At 42.1% G+C, this 14,639-nt stretch overlaps 2 protein-coding genes across 6 annotated transcripts in view; one reads left to right on the forward strand and one right to left on the reverse strand.

Moving 5' to 3' along the window:
* The first annotated feature begins 2,284 nt into the window (after positions 1-2,284).
* PDCD5 (programmed cell death 5) lies at positions 2,285-7,135 on the forward strand. The gene is made up of 6 exons (XM_027697660.1): positions 2,285-2,386; positions 4,063-4,103; positions 4,954-5,015; positions 5,455-5,546; positions 5,793-5,864; positions 6,170-7,135. Exons 1-6 carry the CDS (start codon positions 2,321-2,323, stop codon positions 6,215-6,217), a joined length of 381 nt encoding a protein of 126 aa, XP_027553461.1. The 5' UTR covers positions 2,285-2,320; the 3' UTR covers positions 6,218-7,135.
* A 528-nt stretch (positions 7,136-7,663) lies between these two features.
* ANKRD27 (ankyrin repeat domain 27) overlaps positions 7,664-14,639 on the reverse strand; it is a 54,059-nt gene continuing 47,083 nt past the window's right edge. For 4 of the 5 annotated variants that reach the window (XM_027697655.1, XM_027697653.1, XM_027697654.1 and 1 more), the window contains exons 24-29: positions 14,516-14,635; positions 13,805-13,966; positions 12,827-12,935; positions 11,503-11,584; positions 10,925-10,997; positions 7,664-9,310 (exon numbers count right to left, since the gene is read on the reverse strand). In XM_027697655.1, the coding sequence (XP_027553456.1) occupies positions 9,035-9,310; positions 10,925-10,997; positions 11,503-11,584; positions 12,827-12,935; positions 13,805-13,966; positions 14,516-14,635 (822 nt within the window). In that variant the 3' untranslated portion in view covers positions 7,664-9,034. The remainder of the gene's footprint in view (positions 9,311-10,924; positions 10,998-11,502; positions 11,585-12,826; positions 12,936-13,804; positions 13,967-14,515; positions 14,636-14,639) is intronic. The other variant, XM_027697656.1, reaches the window with a different exon arrangement.

Consider the following 14,639-nt stretch of genomic DNA (forward strand, 5'->3'; position numbering starts at 1 on the left):
TCAAATGTGTTTAAAACTTTCAGGAACCCATCATTTCTGCATCACATTTAAAGGTCCTGAATGTTATAAAGCAACTCTACTGATACTGAAAAACCTGTGTCTGTCCTTCCATGCTTTCGCATTGAACTGCCCAGTTTGCAGAGGAAATGATATGTACCTCCAAGTTGAAAAAGAAACTAGCCAAAAATCACAACCTAAAGCACTGTGCTGCATGACTCCAGATTCCTTTAAAGAACCAAACTCTCCCTTTTTGCTTCCCGAACTTCACACTGTAGTGGACAATAACTATGACAACACCTTCTCAAAACATGAAAACTCATCAGCTGCCAGCTCACTGCTAATAAACTCATCCGAAACACCTTATTAAGTCATAACCTTTAAGTGTGTGAGCAAACAATGTGCAATCAAACCCGCAACACAAATATCTGTAAAGCGAGATGAAGTATTAGGATTATTGCAGCTTTCTCTGAGCGAAGCCAAGCATATGGTGGTAAAATGGAGCATGAATTTACAGCAGCAGAGATGTACGATATAGATTAAAGCTTCATCTGTGAGAACATACTGCACAGGAAAAAAAAAACAACAAACCTTTTTTTGTTTTCTGGTTTATGGCACAATGAGCACCAAATGCTCTTGCGTGGACCGAGGGCTCCCTCTGCTGCCAGCGGGGAAGGGAAAATGAACTAAAACCAAACCCTGCCTCCAAAGCCACTAAAAACGTGCTCCCGAAGTAGATTTCCAAGTTATCAAGGACTAAAAAAGGTATGTGAATGGATGAAAAGTTTTCAGGAAGGATGGACAGGCTCCTCTGATCCAGTTAGAGCATGCAACGTGGAAAGAGCCAAAGAAAATTAGTTCCACTCCACCAATTCTGTCAAGCACTTGACACATTTTGTTACATTTTAAAACTAGACCAGAGATATTGGTAATTTATCCTTAAAGAAACCTCTGTTTTTAGGAAGTTGTGGATTATTCATCCTGGTAGAACAGGTTTTTGTGTTCAAGTTGTTGCTTTGGTTAAATTAAATCTCGAAGTACAAGTGAAAGATCTACAGCCTCTAATGAGAATGTGTGAGTGACCAGCACTGAGAGGTGAAATTTGAGATGTCAAAGTTGCTTATTTAACATGACTGCAGCTATTAAATGACTGTGACAATAGCTGCTTTGAGTTGCTATTAGGGTGACTTTGTACCCAGCCTGATCAAGGCCAGTACCTTTGTCAGTTTTGTTCTGTTTTGGGGGTTTTGTGGTTTTTAGGTTTTTTTGTTTGATTGCTTGTTTGTTGGGGATTTTTGGTTTTGTTTTTTGTTTGTTTGTTTGTTTGTTTTGTTTGGTTTTAGTTTTGTTTTTTGTTGGAGGGGTTGTTGGGGTTTTGTTTGTTTGGTTTTGTGGGTTTGTTTGTGTTTATTTTCTTTTTTTTTTTTTTTTTTTGCTTGAGTTTTTTGTTTTTATTTGATTCCAGGAACAGGGCCACGGCTGAGGGGCAGGATATCCCCGTTGCTGACTGTGGGATGCAGTGGGCACAGCACAGTGAGATGCTTTTGGGGAGTCCCAGCCGAGCAGAGCTTGGGGAAGGACAAATCCATATTGCCCCTGTGGGATGCTTGGCCAAATCCTGCCCCTCTGCCTGGATTTTAGAGGCAATCAGAGGGCCTGTGGCAGACCCAGAACCACGAGTCCAAGGGCAGCAGTGATGGTGTGCAGTCACTGGTACCGATGGACACAGCAACCCCTCGGTGTTCCAGGAGCCTGGGAGCAGCTCCCTGGGATCACACACACGCAATGGACACACCCTGTGCTCACACACAGAGCACTCACAGGTCTGACCCCATCCCATTCCAACTCCAGACACCAGCAGCTCCCAAAAGAGGGGCAGCTCAGGAAAGACCAGGAGCTATTGGAGAGGGTCCAGCAGGGGCCACGGAGATGATGTGGGGTCTGGAGAATCTCTCAGACGGGGAGAGACTGTGTTTAGTTTGGAGAAGAGAAGACAGAGAGGGGACCCCATCAACCCAAACAAATGTCCAAGGGGGGTCAGGGGAGTCCCAGACTCTCAGCGGTGCCCAGTGACAGGACGAGGAGCGATGGCCATGAATGAAAACATGACAAGTTCCACCTCAACATGAGGAAGAACTTCTTTCTATGTAGGAACAGCCGCCCAGGGAGGGCGTGGAGACATCCCAAAGCCAGCGGGACACGGCCCCATGTCCCCCGCTCCCGGCGGCCCTGCCCGCACCATCGGCGCTCGATTGGCCGCGCCTGGCGCAGGCGCCGCGCTCGGCGGGAGATTGCTCGGGCCTGGGCGGGCCTGGCCTCAGCAATGGCGGACGAGGAGCTGGAGGCGCTGAGGGCCCGGAGGATGGGAGAGATCAGAGCTGAGCACGGGGTGAGAGATGGGAGAGATCAGAGCTGGGCACGGGGTGAGAGATGGGGGAGATCAGAGCTGGGCACGGGGTGAAAGATCAGAGCTGGGCACGGCGTGAGAGATGGGGAAGATCAGAGCTGGGCACGGCGTGAGAGATCAGAGCTGGGCACGGGGCGAGAGATAGGGGAAGTCAGAGCTGGGCACGGGGTGAGACATGGGGGAAATCAGAGCTGGGCACAGGGTGAGGGATCAGAGCTGGGCACAGGGTGAGGGATCAGAGCTGGGCACGGGGCGAGAGATGCGAGAGATCAGAGCTAGGACTGGGTGAGGCACCGCCCGTGCCCCCGCCCGGGCCGCTCTGGGGGGGTGCGGCGAACACCCCTAGGAGGCTGGAGGGGAGCGGGGACAGGAGAGGCCTCTGGTGACTGAGGGGGCGCGGCCCGGCCGTGCCGGGGGCCTTGGCTACAATCGGCACTGCCCGGGACCCGCGGACACCTCCCCTCAGCAGCCCTTCTGCCCTGGAAGGTTCCGCACACGAGCGGTCCCTCCCCCGACCTTGCTCCCCACCACTCGCTACTCCATGGATTGATTACCTTCCAGCCATCTCGGTTTTTAGAGCTGAAGAGTCACGGCATGGTTCAGGTTGGGAGGGACCCCTGGGGATCACCCAGTCCAACCCCACTGCCCAGGCAGGGTCACCCGGGCCAGGGGACACAGGAACGCATCCAGGTGGGTTTGGAATGTCTCCAGAGAGGGACACTCCACGCCCTCCCTGGGCAGCTCTTCCAGTGCTCTGCCACCCTCAAGGTGAAGAAGGTTTTTCTCCTGTTGAGATAGAACTTTTTGTGGTTTAGTTTATGTCAATTTCTCCTTGTCCTGTTGCTGGGTACCACTGGAAAGAGTCTGGCACTGTCTTCTGACACCCCTGGGAGATATTAGTATGGATTTATATGAAGTGGCAGTTTTGTTGTCCCTGTGAAGGCTCTCCCAGACCTCTGAGCAGCCCTGTTCTCTTTCTGTACAGTTTCCCATCCAGCTTCCACACTTTTAAGTGTTACCTGTAAAATCTGAGGTGCAGATTCTACATAAAATTCAGGTTTTTCCTCTTTGTCACTTTCTTCTGAATAGTCATCACTAATAGTGACTTGGAAGTTTGTCCCCTTTTATTTTTCATATGTATTAGTATTTAATGCAGGACCAACTCTTGCAGAACCCCCCTCATTGACTTTTCATTGGCTCCAGAAGTTAGACTTGATGATCCTTGTGGGTCCCTTCCAACTCAGAATATTCCATTATTCTGTGATTCTCTGCTCTCAGCTGGGATTGGGTTTTCTTTTGTTTTGATAAATACAAAGCATTAAATTTAATTTCACTTAACTTACCTTAATGGGTTTATAATGCTTTTGTCAGTTTTCTGGGCTTTGGGAAGTTTATTAACCTACACCTAAGGGGAAGGCAGTCAGTAAATAGATCCAGGAGCAGCACTCATCCCACTGTTGGCATCGCTGCGTTGTGAGGAAAGCAGAGGGTGGCATTTTTATTTGCTGGGGCAGCAGATTCCCATTTCCAGGATCTCATCCCTGGCCAGGCACGTTCAGGCAGGTTTAGCTTCCATGGATGCTGCTGGAATATTTAAACAGACTGTCCTGTGTGAAATGTTCCTGGACTGTGGTATTTACTCCACTCTCATTCCTTAGGAGCCTCCTGGTGATCCATCGCAACAGGAAGCAAAACAGAGGTACCAATGAGACTATTGAGTTTTGGTCTTGCATCTAATAATAATTTTTAACCATTTACTCTGGGTTTTTTAGAGTATTTAATTTCTTTGGAAAACTCCCCTGCATTTGTTTTGTTGTTGGAAAAAACATCTTGGCTCTTCAAGGTTGGGAAGAGTTCGTGGTACAAATCTTGAAGGCTGGCACAGCTCCTCCCAAACCAGCTTTGTCCGAGTGACCACTTTGGGTTTGGCTCTGTTACTGCAGCAGGAACAGCCTTTCCACCTGGTTTGGTTTTTCTGGGATAGCTGTTGCAGTTAAAAATATGAAACAAAATGCTTTGTGTGGGAACAGTGTTTAGTATTTGTGCTCAGGGGAACACTGAAAACAAATGTCTGAAGAACTGACTTGGCACACAGTCCAAGTTTGTATTGACTGAAATGCATAAACTAGAATTGCAGATAGTCAAATATTGCAAATATATAAAGACTTAGTGAAAAATGCCAAATACATAATGAGGTTTGGGTTTGTCTTGCCATTGCAAGGACTATTCCTTGTGCCTGCTCTACCATACACTGCCTTGGGATGAATTCCACATGGAACTGAACACAGGATCCAAAGTGTGTAGTCTCTGAGATGTAATCATAAGCAGTAAGAAGGTGTAAGTATTAAAGTTCATCTTGATTTCTTGGAAGACATTGCCAGCTGTGTAACTTCAATGTACATAGAAGTGCCCCTGAGAGGAAAAGCTGTAAAAAAAATCATGGAACTGTAAGGTTTGAAGTGATCTTCCATGAATCAAAAGCCTTCTGTACATGTTATTTTAGGTATTTGAAATCCCACTTTTAATGTGTGGTTCATTTTCCCTTACAGGGAAGCAGAGATAAGAAATACTATTTTAGCCCAAGTTCTTGATCAAGCAGCCCGTGCAAGATGTGAGTATCCAAGTAACTTTCTAATCAAAATTTCTCACCTAGTGGACTCCAGTGCTGCTCAAATCCAGCAGGTGCTTGTATGGAGGCCAGACTAGAAAAATACTGTTGTTGCTGAGAACATAAAACTTGCAGCAATATCAGTGATTGGAGGGGAGGGTTTAACTGACATCTGAATAATGTTAATCAATTTTTTTTTAAACTAATAATGGGAATTTTAGGGAAAGTAAAAATTGGTTAATCTAATAATGAACAAATATTTTAAAGTAAGAAATATAACTGCCTTGTGTCTGGCATAAGTGAAAATGCTTTTTTCTATTTATTTCATGACCCTGGCATGAAGGAGACAATTTCAAAGGGACATTTATCACTTTTTAGTTACTCGGTGAAGGTATTTGAAAATGTTTTAAACCCAAATGAGCAGAGCCTGTTTTTGTTGCAGTAAGCAATTTAGCACTTGTGAAACCAGACAAAGCAAAAGCAGTAGAGAATTATCTTATACAGATGGCAAGATTTGGACAGCTAGCTGGAAAGGTGAGTATCTTTTCCCAGTTCTTTCTTACATATATTCATTTTCAAACCCAATTCACTCTAAAAATAAAAAAGGATGTTTCTCATAGCTGTAAATTAAATAAATGAAAAGGCAAATGAGAGCTTTTAAATATTATTATATAATTCCATCAAAAACCTTTCATAAGAAAGGAAATTTGTGATTCACTGTTTTTTGATACTAAGCATTTCTCAGAATGTGTTTTTACAGCTGGTCTTTCACTCTCCTAGGTATCAGAACAAGGTTTGATAGAAATACTTGAAAAAGTGAGTCAGCAAACAGAAAAGAAAACAACAGTGAAGGTAAGTTCTCTTTCCTAAATGTGATGTTGTTACAAAACAGCAGAAAAATAACAGATATTGGACCGGTTTGGTTCAGGGCAGAACTTGGTATTTCCACCTCTCTGCCCTGCAGTGGTGAGTACTGGGATGAAATCAGAGCAGGAACATCTGCAGCTGGGGTGTGACACTGGCAGCCCCACTGGGAGAGGAGGGATGGGGGATGTTCTGCTCCAGGTAGTGCATTGTCAAATGCACTGTGGGAAAGGCTTGTGCCAGCCTGGAATTACTGTGACCCCTCTATTTTCACCTTATCTGTTTCATTTTAGTTCAACAGAAGGAGAGTACTGGATTCTGATGAAGAGGACGATTATTAATACCACTGTAAGGGTGCCAAACGAATGCCTGGAGAAAGGCAACTTGCTGTTAGCAGGCAGAACGCAAGACCTGACCATGTTTACGCTTCTTCACTTTTTTTTTTATTATTATTATTATAAAAGGCCAACAAATGAACTTGTAAAATAAATTTGAGAAGGGGGATTTTATAACTTAAATTTTTGTAGTCTAAGAGACCCGAGCAGTGCAAGGTTCCCCACGGCTTCATGAGCATGAACGTTTTGTTGCCCCTTACTCAGTGTGTAAGCTCTGCTTTCAGCCACTGCACACACTTAACTTGCTGCTGTTGGAGATACCAAACATAGCAGGAGCCAGGTGAGAAGCTGGGAACAGCCACTCTCCAGGAGTTTAAAATCTTGCCTCCAAGTCCCAGAAGTGTTAGAAAGGAGATTTCCTGAGTCCCTGAACGACCCCTGTCGAGCCATTCAATGGCTCTCAACTCCTTAGTAGAAATTTAAAAATAAAGTGAAGGCATCAAATAGTGTTTGGATCAGGCAGTCTGTGTAAAGAGACTGTAACAGCAAACAGCTGAACCATTGCTCTGTGAAGTTATCGGGCTATCTCCAAAAAAGCAAGTTAACGGTGTAACATAGCACTGTTCAGACACTTGGTATCGTATGTTCTTAAAACTACCTCCACTTTTATCAAATGGCTGGAGTGTTTCTTACTGGAAAAAAAAAAAGACCATTTTCCTAAACTTTCTGCAACTCCTGCATGCATAAATTAAAACTGAACTTGTGCTACACCTTTATTCAAAAATATGGTTATGGAAGTTAGTAGGATAAATACTGTAATGTGCTGATAAACACTCTACCACAGACCCCTTATCTGACATAACAGGATCATGTATGATTCCACCTGCAGTGTTTTTTGGAACAGAATAAAATGGTTTCAAGTGAGCACTAGTGGGTGTTTTTCATCTTGTGTGAATGTGGTTAAAAAAGTATTAAGCAGTTATTATTTTTGTTTCATTTGGACTAGATCTGGAACTTTTCTTGAATATTGAGGTTATTCTTACAGGTAAGGTCAAGTGACTTACTCTGGGTCATCTGTAGTGTCACAAGAGGAAAGAAAACCTGGTTTATCTCTTTCCTTTTGGGTCTTTTGGCTTGTAAGAGCTGAACATCCATCCATTTTTTTTTTTGTAATGTGAATGTAGAGCTGGAAAAGGAGGTTATGTGAAAATGTTCACTTTCACTAATAATTATATTTTGTACAACTCTGTGCCTTAAATCCAAAACCACACAACCTAATAATCCGTGAATGTGGGAGGGAAGAAAATCATATTGAACTGAAGAGTAAATTCCAGGAGATCCTTTAATTTACAACTGGATACAAGGTGAAGTCTTCAAATGCCTAAAAAAACCAAGCAAGGAAATCTGCACAACAGATCAATGCTTGGACAAAAGGACTCAAAGAAAACAGCATTTTTCAAGAGTTATTTTACTAGTTTTTGCTTTCTATCATTTGGCACAAATCCAAGGCACATCAGAAAATCATATGAACTCATAAATTATTAGAAAAATAAACACATTACCATCAAATCCAAATGTCATTTGACATTTTAACTCTTAGATTAAAAAGTTATTTGAAAAACTCATCAATCTGTCTTCCAGCTTTGTACTTTGCCAGGCAGGTTACTAATACCACAGTTAAAAGAAAATTATCCATACAAATAGTTTGGAAATAGAAATAAAATGCAAGCTGGATGTGATGAGCCAAGAATAAAAAATCCTGCACTGTCAAACCTGGCTTGTGCTATTTACACCTAACTGAACAGTGGAAAATGAAGCTGAAATCTAAGCAGCCACCTCGTCGTTCCCTGTGAGCTTTCAGAGATCACCCCAGGAAACGGGGTGGGATTTGGCCTATTCCAACTAAAGCTCACTGATGAGAGAAGTACCTTTCATATGGGAATGTCACCTTTTTAAGAGCAGTCCAGAGCAGGCTCCTAAGCAGTTCTGTCTGCATATGTTGCCCAGGTTCAGAATCATGAACAGTTGTGCATTTTGGCATTACTTGCTTTAGAGGAAGGGAAAACCAAACTATTTTGTGTGTCCCTACACGCTTCTGCAGTGTTTTTTATTAGGCTGTGAACAGCAAGTCCAAAGTTCAGCTTTGTTAAGGGCTCTCTGCTTTTTCCCCAGTATTTTGGCTCCTGTGTAGGAACTTGATGCTGCAGCTCTAATACAGGGGAGCATTGCCAAGGAATCAGCAAGGATTACATCCCTTCACATTAATAATGCAGTGCTGCAGATGTTATGCACTATTGTCTGCCCAGCTACTGAACTATACAGAAATATATACTATAATGGTTTGTAACATTACAATAAAAATAGAGACATTTCAGTTATCTCTGGCAATAAATACCTTGTTATCCAATATATCTTTTTATATATATATAAATATATTCTCAATGTAGTGATAAAAACTGAAAAATGCAAAAATTATTCAAAGACTTTTAAAACAAAGTGGGTGGCTGAAAAATACAATACAGGGTTTCATTTGGTTTACTGTTACATAGAATTTTTTAATAAGTGCTAAGCAGGATAGGAAAGTAATTCTGCTGTCTACATCTTGGTATGTCCCTGTTTGTGAGGTCAGTAATGATCTGGCTGTTGGTTACCTCCACCATAAACAGGAGTCAGTCTTCAAAGTGCTAAACCATCCAGTTTGTGCTGCAGAACCATCTTGTCCTCTGCTCTGAGCACAGGCCTGCGAGTGGCACTGATGTCTGACATACAGTGAAAGGTTAACAAAACTCACACCACCAAGTTCCTCAGCTTTTGGCATCAAATTCAGTGATCTGAAATGGAGTCCTCACAGCAGTCTTGTGATTGGGAAACACTCAGACTTCTAGGGCTGGATGAGCCACTGTCACTGCCATCCTCTGCTGGAAGGGCCACGTTAACCGTGTGTCTGCGCTGCATTAACTTGCTCCTGTGAGGAACTTCCATCCTGTCATCGTGTTCCACAAACTCACCACTGCTTCCCGTGTCCACACCCTCTACTGTGCTCTGGGCCAGCGTTCCCACAGACTTTAACTTGGTTTTATCAAAGCTTTTAATAGCCATCTGTGAGGAGAGAGGTAGGGGATGTGAAGAGCATTACCTACTTTCTTCATTATAAAGAAGTAAAATGAATATGGTGTTATAATTATCACATCAATTGCATGGTATTCTTTATACTGAGAACACAGCAAAGGATTAAAAATGGCAGACTTTGTAGGAGAGTAATTATACTTTGGCTATATATGAAAAAATAAGAAGAGGCCACATCAGTACCAGAACTGAAAACAGAACAGGCATTCCAAAACTTATTTTCACTGCAGTATCCCAACATCAACCTAACTCTTCTAAACACCTTTTGTAATGCAAGTCTCGAGGTACCTGAAATTAACAGCCCTTTCTTTTACTATTAAGAAACATGGCAGTAGCAATACAGACATGGTCAACCAGGCACTGCTGAAGGCAAAGGCAAAATTTCCCTGCTTCCATTTGTTACCTGTGAGGGAAGAGACACCCACCCTTCCCTCTCCTCCCTTAATGCCTCTTTTTGGTCATTCCAACTACTGTATCTTCCATTTCCACACCTGCTCCTGATTTTTCCTTTACAGAGTGGGTGGCTCTCCTTGATTACTGGCACAATTGAGAGTTGTGTGGCTCATGAATTCATTGTACAGCCACAGCTGTATGAACTCACCACAGCACATGGCTGAAGAGCTGTGTCTCACGGTCACATATTAGTTTTTTGACACCTGTGTATTGACATGACACACTGCATTCAGCAAGCCACAGTTATAAAATCTAAATCCCATGTTTAATTAAGTAGTGGAATATTATCATTAATACAAGAATTAATAAAATATTACAGCTTTATAGCATTAATTTGGCGTTCTCAAGGCTCTCTGCAAATGTTCAATCTCCTAAGGGCTCTATGAAATAGAACAGTATCCCATTTTCAGATGGACATGAGCAGCAGAGTCTGCATTTCCAAGGCTGTGTCAATCTAATGATGGGCAGCTGCTGGACTAACCTGGTCAAACCTGCTTTGTTTTGGATAGGTTAGTTTTCCTCTTGATTAAAGTGTGCTGACATGGTTCAGCAGAAGGTGCAACAAGAGCCAAAGGCAGTGTAAGGAGGAAGAGGGAGCACATGCTCTGGGTGAAGGGCAGCATCCAGCAGTCAGGTTGGTGTGGGGTGTCACCACACCCCCAAGCAGAGATGGATCTATCACAAATATTTGTGTCACAGCTGACAGTGCAACATGCACATTGCTGTCACCCTCGCAAGCAGTCTCCTCCTCTTACAACCAGATTTATGCAAGCCCTGATTTTAATGTACTGAAAAATGTGTCTCTTGCCAAAGCATCCCTGCTTGGCTACAGCTCCTACAACCTGCACGGTTTTTCAGTCCTAGGTTTTGCTGTAATGACACAGAAAACAAGAGATGAAGCCTGCAATAAGAGGCTTAGGAGGTTTAAAAGTTAGAATAAGGTGTTTAAGAGGTGTTATTGAAGCACCACTGAAGTTTGAACAATGATGAACCAGCAGCAATTTGGCAAACAGGTCAAGTGACTCAGCACCCATCACTAGTAAAGAAACTTTCCTCTTATATGTACCCATAGTAACAGAAAACAAACATATTTGCTATATTATACAAATAATTCAAGCAAGTATTTCCACTTACCTGGTGCAGTAACTGATAGTCAAAATTAGGGACACTTTTATCTCTTGTTATTGTTCTCCGTAAGTGTTTTTCTCTAAAAAAAATTTTAAAGAAATTAAAGAGATTACATGTCTTTACATAAGCCTTTCATAAAAGCCTCTATCACTGAAGCTCCACAAGGTGGAACTCTCTCACCAGAGACAGGCTGCTCCCTTACACCACCTTCCCTATATTTTACTACAGAATAAACATTAACGTTAAAAAATATAATAGGCAAACCCCAACCAATGAGTGAACACTAACATTATATTTTTTAAGCTGTCTGGCTCTGAAACCCTTAAATGATGGTACACCAAGTATTAGTGCAAACCCAATTTCAAAGACATTTTAAATACACTTGTAAGTGCTCCTTCAACTCCCAGTGAGTATTTCATGCCCAGAACATCTGAACGTGCAAGCCTTGGGGGATTAACATCCACTGTCACACCAGCATGGGATGTGTAACCATGACTGACCCTCTTTGGGCTTTATTAGCAGCTGTATTTCTTGTTCATGTATGGGAAACAACAAACATACTCTGAGGAAGCTCCTCTGCTTACTTGTTAAATCTGTTAATTGATTGGACCAGTTGAAGTTGTCTGCTTATGGGATCATCGGCTTTCTCACAGGGCTTAGAATGCACTGGGGGTTTAAAAGAACAGGCAGCTAAAATTACAACTGAGTCACGCTTAGGAATTAAAAAAACACAGTTCTGAATGAAAAGTGGTATCTTCTGACATTAGATTTTGAATTTTACAGTAAAACTGTAACAGTACTAACTTGAATCAGAGTGGCAATTTGTCTTTGGAAATTTTAAAGCATTTTAATTTGCAGGAGTAAACATTCTTCATCAGATTAGCATGACTGGCCAAGCTTCTGCAGAGACTGTGAAGTTTTACAAACCTGAATTAACACACAGATGCCAAACATATCTTCAATTGTACTTTTAGAACTATTCTCATAATATTCGAAAGAACTATCTCAATTTTAACCATCAGCACACTGTGATTAATTGTGGCTTTCCATTAACCAGACATTCACAATCTTTCCAAGGGTGGAATGCAAGAGTTATTTTGAAAACTCACAGATGCTGAAATGGGCACTCCTGCTCCTCACCTTCCTAGTTCCTGCTCTGCAGCCTCCCTGTCCTCTTTCTGCTGGCTCAGCACAAAACTTGTTATGTCCCTTGCCCCAGGTTAGTGAACTCTACCAGCTTCAAAATGCACCTGAAACACTTGTGAGCCAGCACAAGGGGAGCAGTGGATAACTCAGATCAGAGGGTGAGAGGGGAGGAGGGATGGTAACACCCCTCTCCCGCGGCCATAAGGCACTGCAGCAGCTCAGCTGCACTGTCACTCTGTGCCACGTGTCTCTGCACACTGTCTGAGGCTGTGCCACATCCTGCCACTGCTCAAAGTCCTCTGCAAACTGTGCTGAAAGGTTTAGACAGTTCCCTCTCTAGCTCTTATTTCTGTCCCAAAATATGAGAGACAGTAATGAATGAAGAGTCACTCCCTGACCTGTTTCAGGGCAAATTAAATAACAAAGTCATTTAAACCTCTTTTACTTTGCACTGAAATGCACAGTTAATACATGGTTAATTATATAATCTCAAATGTGGCGTGTTTTTTAACTTTAAATGCTTCTGTATGTGAAATTTGCACACATACCCCAAAAAGGTGAAAACTAAGTTTACAGCAATGTCATGAATATAACACAAAGTCTGCTGCAGTTACAGTATTCTAGGTGTTACCTATAATAAATATGCAAAATAATTGACAGTTCTTTAATTATATGTAAATCAATTACATTAAATATTTGATGTATTTGCATATGAATTCCTAAATCCCTTTTTATTCATACCAGTGGAAATATGACAGGTACCTTTTTTCCTTATCTTGACAGTAGCTTGCTGCTCACTCTCCTTCTCTCCTTCTGCTGATGTGGGTACAGAGCTTGGTGCTGCTTCCAGCAACTTCATGATATTTGAGTTCTTCATTTTAAGAGTTTCCATATTTTTCACCATTATTAAAGAAAAACATCAGTACAATTTAGGATTTTAGTCTGTGCAGATTGTGTCAATTAATTGCTGTCAAAATGAATGTAACACACACGAAAATATCTCATTATAAACATAAACCTGAAATTGTATCATTTTGAGTAGGGGCAAAATCAGTGTTCCACAGGTTGCATTGTACCAGAGCAACAATTTAGTAGCCTTGACCTCTTATTTTAAACTACATGATTTATGGTTAAGCTAATTTCAGTTCAAATGGTAATATACATACTAAAATTGATTCAGTACAGAACTTAGTGGTCATTATGTTACATCTCAGGCTATTTAAGCACATAAAGAGAGGGACCATGCATCAAATCCTTTAAGGATGAAAAAATTCTGTATCATTTAATATTAGATAGAATGAGAATGTTATTGCTATTAATAAAGGGGAAGCTCACAGTTACCTATTGCAAGATAAAAAGTATGAAAAGGCTTGAAGGGCAGAAGGTGGTGAGTGGAAAAAGGAAGATTTTCCTTTGCAACTGATTAGTGAAAGGTGTTCATTTGCCAGCATTTCTTCTGCTCTCTCTGCCATTACATAATTTAATGCCATTTTTATTTACATATGTGCTTTCACTCTTTCTAGACTCATCCTTTTTGCCTAGGATAACTTATTTTAGAAACACAGCAGGTTTCATATAACCATTTGTACGTTGTACGATAAACAGGCATCTGAAGTCTTTGTATCACATGTGATTATTCTATACAGAAGTCTGGCAAACACTGTCCTGACAAACGCTTCTATTTGCTGCCTTTCCCGAGTTGTGCACATGGAATTTGGGAGTGGAGGTGCCTGCACTCACGGGCTCAGCACAGTCTGCAGGGGTGCAGCTCCTGTCGTTCCTCAGGTGTGTCAGGGCCCCGTTCTGCAGCAGCAGATCCACCAGGGCCTCGTTCCTCCCCACCACGGCCTCGTGCAGGGCTGTGTTGCCCTTGGCATTGGAAAGGTTCACAGAGGCTCCACGCTGCACGGACAGCAAAACGAAATCCCACTTATAAAGGCAGGGTAGCACGGACTGGAGATGGCACATTATTCTGTTCTCCTCTCCTTTCCCATGTAGGAACAAGGACAAGGCAGCAGAGTTCTCTGCAGTCACCATAAGCCATCTGATCATACTATTTCCTCCTCTCTCATAGCCACAATTTCCTGGATCAGCTCACTTCATTTTTGCATATATCTACTATACAGTCCAAGTTTAGGAGATACTTAAAAACCCCCCAAAACCACAATAAAAACTCCTATGGGATAGAATCATAAGCCAGAAAACCCAACACCTGCCACATAAAAGTTCCATAAAAACAGCTAACTGTACAATAGTAAGGTAATATTTATGTAATTAAAATCTGTGAAGGGAAGGCATTGAAAAGAGTGAGTTAATAAACCCTCTTTCTTTTTTCCCTGAGTAGTTTTGACAGAAAAATGTCAAACTAAAAATACCGATTCTGAGTACTGGGTAAGCACAGATACCACATAAGAAATACCACTCTGAACATTCTGTTTTCAGTGATCCTACCTGTAACAACAGGGCAGTAGTCTCATAGTGACCATTCAAGCATGCATAAATTAAAGGAGTATTTCCATATATATCCTTTTTGTTTTGTTTAGCATTGTAATCCATCAGACACTTTACCACCTAT

This window comes from Neopelma chrysocephalum, unplaced genomic scaffold (assembly GCF_003984885.1).
Source record: "Neopelma chrysocephalum unplaced genomic scaffold, ASM398488v2 Primary Assembly neopelma1_121, whole genome shotgun sequence".
Taxonomy (NCBI): domain Eukaryota; kingdom Metazoa; phylum Chordata; class Aves; order Passeriformes; family Pipridae; genus Neopelma; species Neopelma chrysocephalum.

Bases quoted from the DNA above. Each gene is read 5' to 3' on its own strand.
- PDCD5 (XM_027697660.1), top strand. From the start codon at position 2,321: ATGGCGGACGAGGAGCTGGAGGCGCTGAGGGCCCGGAGGATGGGAGAG. The intron at 5,547-5,792 runs GTGAGTATCTTT...TCACTCTCCTAG, and splicing joins TTGGACAGCTAGCTGGAAAG to GTATCAGAACAAGGTTTGAT. The intron at 5,865-6,169 runs GTAAGTTCTCTT...GTTTCATTTTAG, and splicing joins AAAAGAAAACAACAGTGAAG to TTCAACAGAAGGAGAGTACT.